This window comes from Pungitius pungitius, chromosome 18 (genome assembly GCF_949316345.1).
Source record: "Pungitius pungitius chromosome 18, fPunPun2.1, whole genome shotgun sequence".
Classification (NCBI taxonomy): domain Eukaryota; kingdom Metazoa; phylum Chordata; class Actinopteri; order Perciformes; family Gasterosteidae; genus Pungitius; species Pungitius pungitius.
In genome coordinates, this window is record NC_084917.1 from 9,383,384 (window position 1) to 9,400,595 (window position 17,212).

The 17,212-nt window shown below is 38.6% G+C and overlaps 1 protein-coding gene and 1 long non-coding RNA gene across 2 annotated transcripts in view; one reads left to right on the forward strand and one right to left on the reverse strand.

The window, feature by feature from the left end:
- LOC134107230 (uncharacterized) overlaps positions 1 to 8,525 on the forward strand; it is a 40,585-nt gene extending 32,060 nt beyond the window's left edge. Inside the window, exon 5 of the long non-coding RNA XR_009942727.1 lies at positions 8,454 to 8,525. This is a non-coding gene — a long non-coding RNA (uncharacterized LOC134107230). The remainder of the gene's footprint in view (positions 1 to 8,453) is intronic.
- Positions 8,397 to 12,881, reverse strand: LOC119227121 (alpha-amylase-like). The gene is made up of 9 exons (XM_037485616.2): positions 12,702 to 12,881; positions 11,988 to 12,134; positions 11,483 to 11,680; positions 11,130 to 11,360; positions 10,189 to 10,322; positions 9,419 to 9,641; positions 9,218 to 9,339; positions 8,954 to 9,079; positions 8,397 to 8,632 (listed from the first exon to the last, which is right to left on the reverse strand). Exons 1-9 carry the CDS (start codon positions 12,867 to 12,869, stop codon positions 8,443 to 8,445), a joined length of 1,539 nt encoding a protein of 512 aa, XP_037341513.2. The 5' UTR covers positions 12,870 to 12,881; the 3' UTR covers positions 8,397 to 8,442.
- Positions 12,882 to 17,212: the final 4,331 nt, after the last annotated feature.

Here is a 17,212-nt window from a genome sequence, read left to right on the forward strand (position 1 = left end):
GAAAACTATGAAAGACCTTTTTTTTTTTTTTCTAGTCAAAGCTTTATGAACAGGACTTATGGGAGCTCAGATTTCCCCTTCACATAACTCTCACTTATCCTACAAATATAAGTTGTTTGTGCACCTACCTTTCACACAATCTTGTCTGTCATTCCCACTTTCCTGAAGCACTTTCCGTTTTATGTTCTTTCTTCGTACGGAAATCACTGCATCACATAGCTGATATCCTACCGGCAGTCTAGCTATCAGGCTTTTAATAGCGTGGTGGAAAATAGAGTGGTTTGGTTGGCAGGCTGCCTTGCTTTTGTCCCCTTTTATGTTAAAGACAAATATATTCTAGCTGCCAAGTCACCTTTTAAAAATTAATGTGCAAGGCTTTGAGGACTTTATTTTGCTGACTTCATTTCTGACCTGTTTGACTCCAGCCAATATTTGCCCGGAAGACCAATACAACACATGAAAAACAGCAGAGGGCTCTTTATATCTCCTGTGGGACTACTGAAGGAGGCATACAATTGCCTTCCCAAGCAAATTGCATAATCATCGTTGGGCTTATTTTAATAAAATTCAATTTTCCGCTTTTCGGTCATCCTGCACTTACAATTACTTTATCTCCTGCCATTTAATTTTGTGATCAGACTTTTAGATTAGCTACTTTAACATTAAAGTATTAGTCTTAGCTCTAAGCAATTACATAAGTGTGAGTACAGGCGTCAGAAACGCAAAAACATACCGTGAAAGATGTCATGTACTCATCATTGTCAGCGTCATTTTCCTCTTTCCTTTTACATAAGGTGTATAAATCCTATAAAGATTAATTTTTGTATGCTACAGAAAATAACAAAATCTTTGGATCCTGTTGGCGCTCGGTCTGGTAAATTAATTCAGAGGGCACTGGTGAAGAAGAACTGCGCGTGTGTGTGTGTGTGTGTGTGTTACTAGTGGACTTTAACTGAGGAGCCTGCTTTTTTTGTGGGAAACAAAAAGTCAAGGTGGACTTGTTTGTCACGTTTTACTGCATGTGAGCGTGCCCCACTGGTTGGCTCAAGGCTGCTGCCTTGTCGCGCTCTCATACAACCACGGCAGTAGATAATGTGGTAACAGCGTAGCAAAAATAAGGACTCAAGGTGGAAACTAACTAAGGTCCTCAGACTGGATGGTATAAAAAGTGAGGGGGCTTCTGATGGATAAACGGTATACAAGATGTATTTTGCGATATGTTTATTATGATTAATCTGCATTCCTTAAGACGGACATTCCCAACAATGATATAGAAGCCATACCATGAATTCATAACTATTACATTGTGGAAAATAAATGTGATATGGCAAGCTCATAAAATCAATACTGCAGTGCTGAGAACTCCTTTTGCTGCATTCATATCATTCATGTTGTCGACATCAACTTCAACAAAGTGGTACAAAACTTTGTGGCAGAAATAGATCAGAAGGAACAATAATGTTCTTTCAGTCCAGCAGACAGCAGCGTGCCAAAGCAGGCTCCCCCTCTCGTTTTCTCTTTGGGGGTCAATTCAAAGCTATTTCCCTTTAGATTCTTATTTTGGTTCCGATGCGCCATCCAACTGCCACGTCTATAGAGACATGCCCTGGAGTGTAAACAGGCACCATTCCCAAGTGCATTGGCTGAGTCACATGCTCGCAGTGGAGTAGCGGTTCGTTCTGTGTGCCAATTGTTTCCCACTCACAGGTTACGGAGATCGCTGTGAGCCTTTTTCTAATCTGTCACACACAAAGTCATTGTGGATCATCCTAGATTGAAAAAAAAAAAGTGTTTTGTACCATTTTTAGTCCAAGCAATTTATGAAGAAACCCATGTCACAGCCTCAGAAAATAACCGGCGAATCTAATGCAACTTAAATCAATTCAATAACTCTTAGAATCCACAGTGGTGATGGAATATTTATTTAGTCGAGATTTTTTTTTTCTTCTATTTTTACCCAGTCATAATAATAAAAAATTGTGCATGTTCCAAAGCTGTGCCCTGCAGGCTTTCTGAATACATCAGTGATACGATCACAAATTATTACCATTATTATCGTCCTCTCTTTGCTACTAATTATAAATAATCAAAAAAACTTGACTATCTGCTCCAATGTTGGGAACAGTAGACTAAACTGATGTATTAATAACATATGCTTAGAGAAGAAAAATTAAAAGGTAAAAAACTAAAAAGGAGCTTTTTAAACCTTTGAACTTAAACTGTTGGGTAAAATGTCTTTATTGCTAAAATTCCAATAGTACCTGTCCTGAAGGTTAAGAACAGAGCTAAAAAATGTTACAATGTAGCATCCAATTCATTTCACTGACATTAGTTTCATTGGCGGCTCACAAATTATTAATCTTTGAGAATAAACACATTTTTAGATGCGTTCAGAACGCCTCAGCTAATGCCAAAGTAATGAAGCAACACTTTATTTACCCGACAACACAATTATAGGAAGTTACTTGACTTCTTTCAATCCACATGAGGACTCTTTGTAATGCAACATCAATGCAGAAATGCATGATTGGGGTTGAGAAGTTATACTTTAAATGCCTGAGTTTTGCAATAATATCCAATAGGAAAAATGCTTCTCTTTGAAAGAACTCCTGAAATATTTCATGGTAATATTTAAGATCTGAGAAAGAACAAGATCAAAGCATAAGGATTTATTGACTCATTTTGAACCAAAGCTTATGAAAGTAGAGTTTGAATTGTTCTTTCTAAATAAAATCTACAGGAAAGACAACATGCTGTAGCAGAGAAAATGCCCTTCAAGTTGCACGCGTTTCAAAATCGGGTGCAAAAGAATTGCCTCTTGCTCCATCTAATATACAACTGGACTGAACTGCTTTCATTCATCACTTGGCATGTTTGTGTCACATATAACACTAATTCATTCCTTCCCTCTTCAGCACATTCTGCTTAGATTTTTCGCTCTCTGCTCTTTTTACAATAGAATTTCAAGAGTCGTCTTCCACAAAACACACAAACATAACATAACAAACATGAACAGCATGTGACCCAAACTCCATTTGCCTGGCTGACCTGACTGTTGGCTCCTGTGTTTGAAAGCCATGGGGAGCGTGCCTGTTTGTTCCTTTATGCTGGTTGATGACCAGGTGGATCTTTTAGCACAACAGAGGCTAAAGCACTACGCCGCCATCAGATGACATTCATCACTGCCACTACGGGAGAGTAGATGGAAAGAGTAGCAAAGCCGTGATATTGGCAAAAATATCTACAATTATACTAATTATTTTAAGTATGTAAAGGTAATTTTTATTCATTTCTAAACACTTAGAAAGTTAATCTAAGTTCAAGCACAACCTCCAATACAGTTTGCATCAGCTGTTTGTATTATTTGGAAATACCAAAATGTCATAGAAACATGACAAAATAAACGTTAAAGGATAATTACATATAAAGGAATTAGTGTTTCTAAACAAACTAAACCTGCAACTGGGTAAACTCGGCCTGATACTGTTGCTCTGCACCTCGTATTTCCCCAATAAACCCCTCCTCCCTACCCTCTAGTTGCTCGAAGTACATCATACTTGTCTAATGTTTGAAAGGTAGTATTTTATATGGAACAGCATGTTTTTATATATTGATGCGCAACATAGTCAATGACTGAGTTGAGGAATCTATAAACACACTTTTCATCACTGCAGTGAAGATCACTAAAATGAGAATGGGTATTGCTCATTTTTGGGTGTGCTGGTAAGCTTTGGGAAGCACTGAAAATGAATATTTACAGGAGGCTTCAGGTGCCGCTGCCATTTTCCATCAATACCACAGGTTTTCTTTCAGGTCTTTCAGTCTTATTGCAAGAAAGTATCTTTATTTACTGCTGTAGAGCCTGTTCTATCTACTTGTAACATCAAATCCCTCTTCACACCCGATCTTTCATCTTCAATATATCCTCCTCCTCCTCGTTCCTGTGCAAGTGTCCTCGATGATTTTTACTGCCCCTCCCCTTGTACAACTTGTGGAATTTTTCCAGCTTGTCTAACCTAATAAATTATGAAAAAATGTGGATGGCTGGTTAGCATCGTGGATGGGATCTTGGTTCGCTTAAAGACCCAGTGCACATAATTCATCAAACTGAACATCCGTTATAACTTGGCATTACCCCTAAACACTTGTAAATTGTCTCTCTCTCGCTGTCACACAGGGATGCAAGCGCAAATACTCTTTGTTCTGATTCCATTTCAGGAACAGAGATGATGTGATATGAGGGACTTTGCTTAAGTCGAGAAATATACAATGTATAGTCTGCCACTGACAATATAAGACTCTTTCAAAATGTCTATTCTGAGCAACTGATGTTAGGCAGCCTCATACATCAACGTTTCAACTAAAAGAGAACAATACCTCGTTAGATTTTATCCCTGTTTCGGTTGAGCTATGAAGACAAAAGTTTGATTTGCATTAAGTGTCTGCACTGAAGTGAAAAGTCTGCAGAAGTATGTCATTTTTTCCTTTTTTCAGATCAAAAGTTCCCTTGCTGTTGACTTCAGTGCTCCTTCCCCACCATTCACATATTGTTTGACATGCATATAGACTGGTGCATCTGTCATGTTGACGCCATCTTTGTACCAAAGAAAACTGAAACTTTTCCATGTTAAACCACGACGGCTTAAATATTCCTGAGACAGGGACGGCATAGGACTGCAATTATAACACATTTTTTTAAATATATTATCCATTATGTTGGGTTTTTAGTTGATGCACCGGCATATTCCAGACTAAAATGTCTCAACAATCCCTCTATGGATTGTCATGAATTACAGTATGATCATGTCTTTCTAGGGAACGTTTTATCCCCTATATTTTCATCTAGTACCACCAAATGATATGTATTAAATTTGACAGATTCTATTTTGTTTTTGCCGTATAACAAATGAGTTTTCATTGGTTGTCTGGTAGAAATCCACTCCAAGAATTATGTGGGGAACGAGTAACTCAACTATTGTAGTTTAGTAACCTAAATAAATGAACAAACTGACCTGTTTTAAGCCACAGCATTTTAACAAACCTAAACATGATTAAACCAAAATATTTTCCCCCAGGGACGGGTATTCATTGCGGTTGTATAGAATTTGTACTTTGTGAGAAACGGAGTACTAAAAACCCTTAAATACCTTGTATGAGTTACAATACATTAGGGTTGGGGTCCACTAAACCATTGCTCTCCTTTCTTCAGTCTTTAGTCGTCACTTAACTTCAAACAAGCCCCAGTGCCCCTCAAGTTTCATTTCACAGCTTTCTAATTCCAAACGCAGTTCAGCTGCTCCAACAAAGTGCTGCAGTCATAACATTTTATAACATTACGTATAGCCCTTCATAGCGAATGTGGTTTCAAGGGAGCCTGCACTCGCTGACATTTCCTCAGAAGAAGTAAGGCATCGGCTATTTTCACGCACTGTTGGGTCTTTGACAATCCCGAGATGTGAACCACCGTTTTTCAAATGGCGGTTCAGTCATGTTACTTCAGTCACCGGTGCAAAGAATTTCTTTGACTTTATTCAGTCTTGTATAGAACTCATAAGGGTCGTTAAAAGGAGAGCTGAGGGGAGTATTGTTGGTTCAGGAGGCTTCCTCAACAGGGTGAATGAAAAAGGTGCATGCACTCTGAGACATTTACTGTATGAGCAAAGTTATGACCTAACACATCGTCAAAAAACCGAAGGAATAATGCAGTCTCATTAGCCTGTCGCTCATAGCCCCGGACCAGAGGTCTATATAAGACTACTATATTTGTGTCCTTGTTAAGACGTCCCTGCAGGTGATAGATATACAGTAAACTTCTTTTTCTTTTCAGTAAAATCCCCACTTCGGCTTTCGGTTCATTCACTCTGTTTTCAATATTCTGGCCAGTAGTTGTAGTGAAACAATATAAGTCATCAATAAAAGACTGAACAAGTGCATCCAGTAAGGTATTCCCAAGTAAAGATGTAATGTACGTAGTTGTATAAGTGAGTGCTATTAAATGACACAATGGGATAACTGAGTGATGAGCACTTTTATGCGGATATTCATCCTGCTACACAATCAACACTGTAACCTCTTCACATTCTGTTAATCGTGAGATTTACTTGAAATTAGGGTTATGTTGCACCAACAAAACACAAATCTGACATTTGCCGCCCAAAGGTGTTTCCTCTGGGGCTTACTTTTGCAAAGTCTTGGGGATCCCGCTTTAAATTGTCTCATCTCTTTGGATCCTTTATGACTGCTTTTGATCTCCACCTCACACTAGCACCTTACATTACCTCCCGTGGCTGTGAGGTTGCCAGAGGGAGACGGCTAGAGATGAGAAGGTCTTGCGCAGTAATGACCTATTTCAAGTCAATTCTCAACACCCTGTTAGAGGTTCTGAGCGAGTCTTATCACTCCATCACACTGTAAATGAAGCCACGCAGTCGCCTGAAAATGGCCGATTTTATTGTGGGACATTGAACCCCAGACACATAAATAACACACCCCAGCAAATCACTGGAACACACACACACGCACACACACGCACGCACACACACACACACACACACACACGCACATCACTTTTTCAGCTGAAATTGAAAATTGAATTTTTATGATCTCGCTTGTTAAAATGTATGAGCCTCTCTGAGGAAGTAGATATACATCTTATGCTTCACTAAAAAAAAAGTAGAAATGTTAATTCTAGATCCTCAAAAATGCCTTGAATCTGATCATACGGCACTACCGTTACGCTCAAATAGAACGTAGAGACGAGAATATGAGTTGCAAGCCAACTCAAAATTATATTTCTACTCTTCAATTATTCAGTTGTTTTCCCAAGTGCAAATGGAAAAGCAGTATAATCAAAGCTTACACAGATATGTATTATTTATTATTGAAACCCAATCTCAATCCTCTTTACTCGTACTATTCTTCGACCCACCCACTTGCCTCCCATCATTTGTATTACTTAATATGTATTCTCTTTGTTTAATCCTCTGTACACTTCAGATGTAGCTGAGCTCTCATCTGCACTCAATTCATGCAGTTCATTGTTGTAATAGTGGGGGATACGTAGTTGGTTTTAAAAGATTTCGAAGGAAGTTTGGTCATTTATGGTATTTTAAGGCTTTTATTTTGGGATTGAACATCAGAATGTCCTGGTTATCCATAAGTGTCACCTTGGGGATGTCTACTATCAACCTGAAGTGGAATGGTCATGAAAGTATTCATTGTATCCATTTAAATCTAATCTGAACGCCACAGGCACAGGCATTTCTAACCATCTGGTCAGTGCCCCAACGTGCAAGGAGTAGCGAGGACCCATTCTAGTTATTATCCTTTATCTTATTCAAAAAGTTGTTAAATTTGGCATGGATATCTGGACTGTTAAAAAATGTGATAATTTTTGGGTCTCACGTTATAAAGAAATGTCTCTATAGCGCCCTCTAAAAATTTAAAAAAGACCACACTAGGCCAGTTTCCGCCCCCGATGTCTGATCAACTTGAAAGTTGGCACACAGGTGCTCTTCCACATGCTCTACAAAAAAGTCAATCATGGTATGCAAATGCGCCTAACTAGGTATTCAGCCATTTTGAATTTAGTGAAAAACACATTTTTGGCAATTTCTCCTAAAAGCTGAGGTTGATTGACACGAAACCTTCGGGGGATCATTATTGGTTCAATGAGCCATTGATACATTGAGCCCCTAAAATGGCTCAAATCCTTAGAGACAATAATAGTTCCTTAAAACACAATATGTTCCTCTATGACTAGTCGTAGCGAGGACCCTAATTAATTGATTAAAAACAATTAAAGTGTGTTACAAATGCAACATTGCATATTTTTCATTAACAAGACAGTCTAAACCCGGTACATGCAAAGACTATTTATGTGCCTTGTTCTTGTTCTTGTTCATCTCCAACTAACTTCAGTGGTCCAATTAATATATCTTAAATTGTACTGAAGTAGAATATTATATGACACTTTAAATAAGATGGGTCTTCATCAAATGATCGGGGACTGCATCAATTTTATTCCACAGTAAAATCATGCTATTTAAAAAATATATTTTTGCTGTACTATTCTGGATTATAATTCTCAATGAATGTGCTGTTTCCAAAGAACAGTGCTATTGCCATTGTCTGAGCTAATGAGACCTAGATAGCATTCTATGAAAATGTTTAAAATTGTATGCAACACTTGGGTTTGCAGCAGTGTTAAATGTATTCTCTGCTTTGATCGCCTTCAGCTGACTACTCAGAGGTTAACCACCATCACTCACTCTCTCTTCTTTGACCTATAAATATAGTACCAAAAAAACATATTCCAAACACATGTACAGTAAAGTGACTACAATGTAATCCATCTGTAGGTTTGACGTGATATTAAAATCAATGACAAAAGATACGGTTTATCTAATGAGATGATTTATTTTTTGTTGTACATGATATTTTTTACAACTTAGAATCAGCATGTATAGCAACGAAAGGGTCCTCATCTCTGTTGCTGATTTTGAAGTGGGCGCGTCCATCACCACCAACCTGGATCTGCTTCCCAGTGCAGCTGCTTCCCTTCTTCTCACCAGAAATGACATCGCAGTAGGTGCCTCCGGGCATGCCAGTGTTAAGGGTCACATCCAGGTTCCTGAAGGTTAAGACAAGGTAAATGTTATTAAATACATATTTAAACCTTGAAGGGGGCTGTTTTATGGGATGGGAGTAACCAAATATTTAAAATATTTGTTGGAGGTTTAATGTTCACCTAAATGCTTCTAATTGATTAGTCCTTTGTGGGTCATACAAGTAATGTAATATTAAAGCCAACAATATATTAAAGATCAATAATACAATAATAACTTTGGTTGATTGTTCATGACAGTCCCAATCCTTAGTTTAATCTGGCGACCAGTTGATTTAAAGGAGTGAATCTGTATTCCGTCAGGAGTTCATAGCAAATAATTGTTACCAGTCATCATTGTTGAAGACGATGAAACCCCGGTTACCGCGTCCAAAGGCAACCTGGTTGCTCTGGTTGTCCCACCAGTTGGAATGCGGCTGTCCGTTGACCACGTTGCGGAAAATAACCATGTTCCTAAAGGAGTGAGATGGAATATATCCAATCTTAACGTCTAACATACAAAGTTTTCACATCCATATGACCAAGCAGAGGTGACTGGTGTTCTGAGTGTGAGATCAACAGTTTTTGGTCTAAGGCTTTCTGAGGACTCACTTGATCTGACGCCATCTGTGCTCACACACCCATCCATCTCCACAAGTCTGGTCAGCGTTGATGGGAACAGACTTGGTGGATCCATCACTGTGGCTTGGAGGGCCAATCCAGTCATTTTGATCCTACAAAAATAGATGGATCAATGTGTTTTAAGAAAAATATATTATGTTTGATCCTTATTCCAGGTAAAAGAGAAACTACCCTTCCGTTGACGAAGTGGCGGTCCCAGCGGAAGCTAGACATCACCCTGGTAAATCCGTAAGGGTGAGCCAGCATGTAGCTGACAGCCATCTTGTGGAGCCTGGCGTCCCAGAAGGAAATGATGGAAGCACCACCACCACCATGGCCTCTCTGGTTGTCGTGGTTGTCAACAAAGACCAGTGCATTGCCGTTGGACATAAATCCCCATCCCTCTCCCCAGTTCCTGCACAAAAGAATAGAATTTACTAATGAGGAGCTCACGGTTAAGACACCCAAGTTTGGAAAATATATGTGAAGTTGTTTATTCCTCAGGGATGAACCATTCCTAATAAAAACAATAAGTTGTCTGCTTGAAAACACATTTATATGTCACGGATTGGTTCACTTTCCTGTTTTTTTTGTAGTTTTCATGTCTCTTGTGTCCCTGGGTAACTTCACTTCCTGCCTTGTCCTGTGATTGCCTGATTGTTTCCACCTGTGTCCAATCACCTGCACCTCCCTAGTGTATTTAAGCCCTGTGTGCCTGTTGTCCCCTGTCGCGTCATTGTCTATGTCCGTCGTCGTTGGTGCACGTCCTTTGGCTTTTGTTTATGAATAAAGAGCACCTTTGGAAGATCCTGCATTGGAGTCCTGCCTTCCTCCGCACCAGCTACGTATCCTGACATTATAAACACTTCTAAGTCAGAAATGTGTAATTATCTCATGGTTAAATAAATATGAATATATGAATTTGATATGTTAGTCAGGCAAAGCAACAGTATCACACGTACTTGGTGTAAGACAGCTTCTCGCCATTCCACTTTCTGAAAATAGTTCCCAGTTTGGCACCATATTTGAACTCAGTCACCCTTCCCAGATGGACGTACTCTCTAGACGAGATGGACTCACCTCCCAAATCAATAACCTGTATGCAAATCAAAATGTAATCTACATTATCCAGTAAATTCAAGCTATAAGTGTTTAAGATTAACTTCACCATATGTGCAAGTGCACATGTGTCCCATATTTCAAATCAATCGGGCATTGGGTGAAAAAACTGGCCTAGTGTGGAACTATAGGGGGCGCTATAGTGAAATTTTCTTGATTCCGAGACCCCAAAAATATCAAATGTTTCACCTATTCTGATATGCATGCCAAATTGAACAACTTTTTGACTCCTTAGAGAAAATAATAATTTCTTGAAATACAATAGGTTTCTCAACGACTAGTTGTAAGGAGGACCCTAATTAAGTGATTCAAAATGTGTGTTACCAATGCAACATTGTATATTTTTCATTAACAAGACAGTCAAATACTAAGGTATGGTTGAATATGAACATTTTTTCCTAGTATGCATGTTTTTGTGTTTGTCTTCCTGAATCCTGCACGTTTCCAATGGCTCTGGTGACCTCTGGTTTGCACTCTCAATCATGAATATTGGTATTGTGGGTGGTTAGTACTCATTAAAAAACATCCTAGTAGTGGATTACAGCCAACAATTGTTTGTATGAATGCAAATAATTTATATTGACGGAAATTAGTGTTTCTTTTTATATTGTCCAAGTTATTAAGAATAATGTCATCCAGATGTTGTTTTTGTAAATGAGACCATTAAAGCACAGAACTATCAATTACAAAGGTGAGCTGAAGCAACTCCACACGACAATGAATGCATCACCGTATGTTCACTGTAAAATGGACCTTGATGGGTTTGATTGTCTATCTAACTTACCTCCTGGACGATGAAGGGTCTGGAGCCACTAGGGAACCACTTTGTGTTGAGGTTGTGCAGACGACCGAAAACGACAGACAGGTCCCCCGGCCACATGTGCTTGCAGGTATCCACTCTGAATCCAGCGACTCCCATGTCAATCAGCTTATTCAGAAGGTCGGCCGTCTTGCTCCTGACATGATCTTTCTCCAAAGCAAGGTCCAACAGACTTACTAGACGACAATCACGCACCTGTGGCAGAAAATGAGTAGTTATTTCAAAAAACTGGTCAATATGGAATCTTTTGACTTCATTTTGTTATTGTATTGGTTACCAGTGAATCTTCCACATTGTTTCTGAGCGGCATTCATCACCTGATTGGCATCACCATAGTTCTCAATTTCCCCACTGCCAGTTTTGCATTTGTGGTCATTGAAGTCGTACTGGGAATATGGGACACTGGGGAAGTTCTCCTTGGTAGCACTGAACCAGGTTCCACATGAAGAGTGGGTTCCCTCTCCACCGCTGGAGCCGCACATGTGGTTGATGACAATGTCTGAATAGATATTGACCTGAGGTGGATGAATGTAGGATTAAAGGTGAAACAAGACTTATCAACACCATGCATTTAGGGTCTTCTTAGCCAATAGAAATTGTAAAAGCTGCGCTTGTTCGCGAACAAGCAAGCCACTATGTACGACATAAACATCTAAAATACATTTTGAATGATGATTTCTCAAAACAGCCCCATTATTTCATTGGTGTTGCTCTTAGTTGAAGAAAATCTTTCATTCTGGAAATTAAGTTAAAAAACATAAGAATTTTTTGTTGTTGTAGTCTTAAACATTGTTGCTAATGTCCTTCACTAAATCCCTTTACCCCAACGTTGTTGCATCTGTTGATCATGTCTCTCAGCTCGCTCTCGCTGCCTGATCTGGAGCACAGGTTGTAGCTGACTGGTTGGTATCTTTGCCACCACGGTCTCCAGGGACTATCCAGCACTATGTGCTCAGTTGGAGGAGAGATCTGAGCAACGTAGAGAAAACACATTACAGTAACTATCACCACGTAAATGTGTTTGCAGATGGAAGATTAATTAAACAATAATAATGCATGATATTCATATAGTTCTTTAAAATGCACTCAAGGACACTTTACATGGTTAAAACAGAAAAATAACCTCTTCAGCAAGTACCACTTAGTGGACAATATGACATAATCAGTTATGATAATTATATATCATTAAAAAAATGATTTTGTTTGAAATAAGTCATCTTAGAGTAGAAACAGTCAAAGCAAGTAACAACTTTTCTATCAACACTACTTTTCTATCAAGCTGGAATCACGTGTCACTTGTTGCTTTTACTTACCTGTTTCACTTAATGTCATTTAGTAAGTAAAAACAGGCTTGTTGGCGGTTTCATTGACAAACTATATAATAAATATACTGAATATTAAATGTTTTAATTGCATGTTTTACTCCCCCAACACCCACCTGTATACCTAGTGCATCTTCAGCATAAACATTGACTATGACATCTTTTTTCAAAATTCTCTTTTATTATATGCCATCCTGTGTTGAGTCACACGTACCTGAACTCCACCAAAGCCATTAGGACCCAAAAAGCGCTCGCACTCTGCAGCGATGTCGGCCCAGCGCCATCCAAACAGTTGCACGATGGTGGTCCTGCCGTGCTTGGTGTTGGGGTTGTGCTGGGCGAGGCTGAGGCCGAACAGAGCCACTAGAATAAACAACTTCATGTTTCCCCTCGGTGAGAGATAAAAACACACTGACCTGCTGCCTCACTGTTTGCATTTAAATCCTATTTTTCTATACAATGGACCAATGAGTGACTGGCAAATCAGAGGGGAGGTTACCCAGGTGCTTCTTTCTCACGGCTGGACTGCTACGAACAGTCTAGATGAGTCGGGAGTCGGGCTGAACAGAGCCTGAGTACCCCACTGACTGACTCTTATAATGTTAGTTAGTATTGCTATGTGTTTGCTTGTTTATTTTATCCTTATTATTTTGTATTTCATATTGTATTTTATATCCTCTTTATATTCTATCGTTAATTTAATTGTACATTAGCAACACAGGAAAGTTATTTTAATGACTTTAAACAACACGTCAAGTTTTATATTTTAGTATTATAATCTAGCACTGATTGCAATATAAAGACATATCAAAATATTTTAACCTTTCAGAACAGGACAGGTTATAGGTATCAACTTATACAGTATATACTACTGATTATGTCACAGACACAAATGTTGGAAGTGTCCTTCTGTAACCTGATAACAGTGGGCCTCTATGCAAGAAGGAAATATTTACTTTTGAAACTTTCCCTGAGTTACAAAACGTCTGTCTGTACACACATCTATTTTGGAGAGAGCAAATAGGAAGTTATTTTTTCACAGATTTATCTAATTAAACATGAGACTGTTGTGGGGATATCTTATCTTGTGTATGCTTGTTGGGATAGTAGCTTATGAGCAGGGGCCTGTTTCAATAAGGAGGTTCAACCAACTCTGAGTTAAAACTTGAACTCTGAGTTGACTTACCCTGAGATGGGAAACTCTGAGTTTTCGGTTACAGAACAGCTGAAATGAGTTAGTTCAATCAACTCTGAGTTGACCTACTCTGAGTTAAGCGCGTGCACCACAACTATAAAAAGCCATTATCAATGGAGCGCAGATATTACGAGTCATCATGGCAACAGCGCCAGACAAAAAGAGGTCTTCATATTTTTCACCAGCAGAACTGGATGTGCTTATGCAAGCATATGGAGAGTACGAACATATATTTTAAAAAAAAGCAACACGGCTGCAGCGGCGAAGGACAGAGAGTTAGCTTGGGAGAAAATAGCTGCTCGAGTCAATGCGTAAGTTTACATTTGAATTACTGTTATACAGTGTTGTGTGTAATTCATTTCTATGTAATCTAAAAACTGTAATTTAATTCCGTAATTTAAAGTAAAATCTGATGTAATTGCATTAAATGCTGCATAAACTATAAAGCAATTCTGTATAAAACAATAGTGGATTTAACATCAAATTTTAAAAGATATATTTTTTCAAGAATAATTCATGCAATTGTATAATGTTTATTTGAAAGCATTAAAAGTGCAGTTTCTTGTCTCTCCTTGTATTGTTCAAGTGGTTGAAGTTGATATGGGATTTAGAAAGTAATTAGTAATAAGTAGACCAATACTTTCTAGAGATAGTCATTATTACATTAATCTAATTACACTGTTGAAGAAGCCAGTTGTAGTTAGTAATATAAGTGACTTGCCCAACTGTTATAATATCAGAAGTGAAACTGGAAGAAGAGTGTGTTATTCAACCTAATTTTAATTTTCATGTAGGTGCAATCTTGCACATTATTACTGTGGATGGACCTCCTGTTGACATAGTCCGCTTCATTTTCGGAAGGTGCAATGATGGGAATATGTGTGCCATCAATGCATCCAACCACATTCGGAAATCCTAAAAGGAATTCTATTATTAGTTTACTTCCAGGGGTCGCAGCAATATGCTCTTAACTGAACGTCATTTATCAGGTTAGCCTCATTTAAACCGATTTATACATCACTGACCTGCAATCCTGTGAAACTCCTCTTTGATGGCTTTCACGGGTTTGTGCCCAGGAAACAGCACAGAAATTTGGAGAAAGCGCTTAAGAGCGAGGCACACTTTCCATACAACTCTGCAAACAGTAGCCTTACTGATATGTTCTGCATCCCCAATGTTATACAGAAAACTACCATTTGCAAAGAAACGTAATGCAACGCAAAGCATCTGCTCGGATGTTAGAGCACGGCCGCGATGGCTGATGTTTCTGATGTAAGGATGGATGAGATTATGGATGTATCTTATTGACTGTAAAGAAAAACGGTACCGCTCAAATAAAAATGAATATGGATATGACAAAAAATCCACTCTGGGTCTCAAAATCCTCTCCCGACGTAAATGCAACTCCCTACGGATTAATGCAGCCTCTTCATCCACAGGATCGTCCATAAAAGGACATGCCATTTCATTCACTTGATTTGATGCGCTCTGCGTGACTGAAATGTGCGCAATGAATGAATACCGAAAGAATGAATGAGGTGATTAAATACCACTTCCTCTTTAAAAAAGGGGAGGAGACGAAATAAACTCTGGGTTTCCCGAAGAAAACCTGCTCCCGACCAGGTTAGGTTCACAGAGTAAGTTGCCATGGTAACTGACTCTGAGTATAAGTTACCTCTCTTTCTGAAACAGGCTTGACTTACTCTGCTTTCTCAGGTTTAACATACCTCCCATTCTGAAACAGAAAACTCAGAGTTTCCCTCATTTCAGGGTTAACATACTCAGAGTTTTCACTTAACCTCCTTTCTGAAACAGGCCCCAGTCCAAACACCTTTGATATATATTTGTATAAATACATGTTTTCATCTTCAGATTCAGAGATGTGATGTAGACGCACTTTATTTTATAAACATAGCTGGTTTCCCTATGACCTGCAAGTTTACTTTATATACCTAAAGCATCTTTGGGTACCCAGAAAAGCGCTATAATATATTATTATTATCATGTGTTGAGCAGACCTTCAGAACTTAAGGTTCATAACTAGGGTGTAGAATTCTCTCTGGCCATTTCTTCTCAAGAAGAACAAAGGACCTTGATATGACTACAGGGTGAGCTGAACACACAGCTCACAAGTCTGTAGAAGTAGATTTGCATACAGGTTTGTTTCATAGAACACAGGGTGACAGTAGTCTTTGTTTTCTTAAAAGGCAACAAAAGATGTACATAACAGAGGTTTCTTAATCAATTTAAATTATTTTCCGCCTGTTACAGTGGTTGCTGGGAAAGACTTGACAGGAGGAAATACACGTAGGCAGTATGAAGGAAAGTGAAATTAAACTGAGATGAAGTTCTTCTTCCACATCATGAATTGAATACTGCAATGAAATGATACTAGTGACAGTGAGCCTCTATCCATAAAGGAAACAGCACTATCACATTTATTGTTCATTTTGAACTAGTATCACTTCTGTGAAGATAAGATGTTTTTCATAATGATGTATGACATCTGATTGTATTGTTCTTTAGATAACCTTGAAGAAAACTTCTCTTTGCCTCTTCTCTTTACAGAATTGTTTGTTGTAAACTTTTGTCTCAATTGCACAGTGAATAAAACTAATCTTAAACGGCAAAATAATTATTCAGTTTTATACTGATTTTATCACAGACATAAATGTTGGAAATGCAGTTACAAAACAGGCCGTATTCTTCTGTAATCTCACCGTATTTTATTTTTATCAAGGAAAACCAACACAGATAAAATACACATGGAAACAAGTTAACTAAACCAGACCTGACAAAACACAAGGATTTTCCCACACGAAATGCTGAAATGCGACTTGTGCTTGGTTACTGTATGTTGGTAAAAGATCAGGCAGGTGGCAAAGGAGACAAAAGTATTCTGTGTCTTCTGTATAAGATTAATCCAACATATGACTTCAAAAATAAAAACGTTATGAGACAATCATTAAACTATATGCTTTTGAAACTTTAAGTATGATTTACTTGATACTTTACTTAAGTATTCTGAAAGCAGGATACAATTGGCGTGGAGTATTGAGTGCTGAATTTACAAATGGTTTGAGTAAACTAACTGTAACTGGACCCCCAAATCATTTCCTCACTTAATGAGCTGTAACTGACCTCAAACATACAGGATTTCGGCTAATGTTACTATTCTTAAGCTTATTGTCTTGTCAGAATCAAGATTTAATTAAAGCTGCGAGCAGCATTGGACGGGTCCTCGCTACTCCTTGCATGTCGGGGCACTGGCCAGACGGTCACAAATGTAGCCGAGGAACCGTGCGGCCGTTGGACGAAGCATTCGCAAGTTAGTAGTCGTTAATGCCGCTTTGCAAACTTGATCTTCGACAGTATTATGGTCTTAGGCATTTTAATATTTCTTCCGGCAAAATGCAACTTTTAGAGCCCAAGGTCTCGAGAGCACACTGCGTGGATTTGAAAAGAATCGGGTTTAATCCCTGGGAGGAGTTTGGTCTTTTACAACTGTAAGAAATCATGAAAAAAGGCCA

Coding starts and splice junctions, on each gene's coding strand:
- LOC119227121 (XM_037485616.2), bottom strand. CDS start 12,869: ATGAAGTTGTTTATTCTAGTGGCTCTGTTCGGCCTCAGCCTCGCCCAG. Junction 12,135..12,701: donor ATGGCTTTGGTGGAGTTCAG/GTACGTGTGACT, acceptor TACGTTGCTCAG/ATCTCTCCTCCAACTGAGCA. Junction 10,323..11,129: donor GACCCTTCATCGTCCAGGAG/GTAAGTTAGATA, acceptor ATTTGCATACAG/GTTATTGATTTGGGAGGTGA.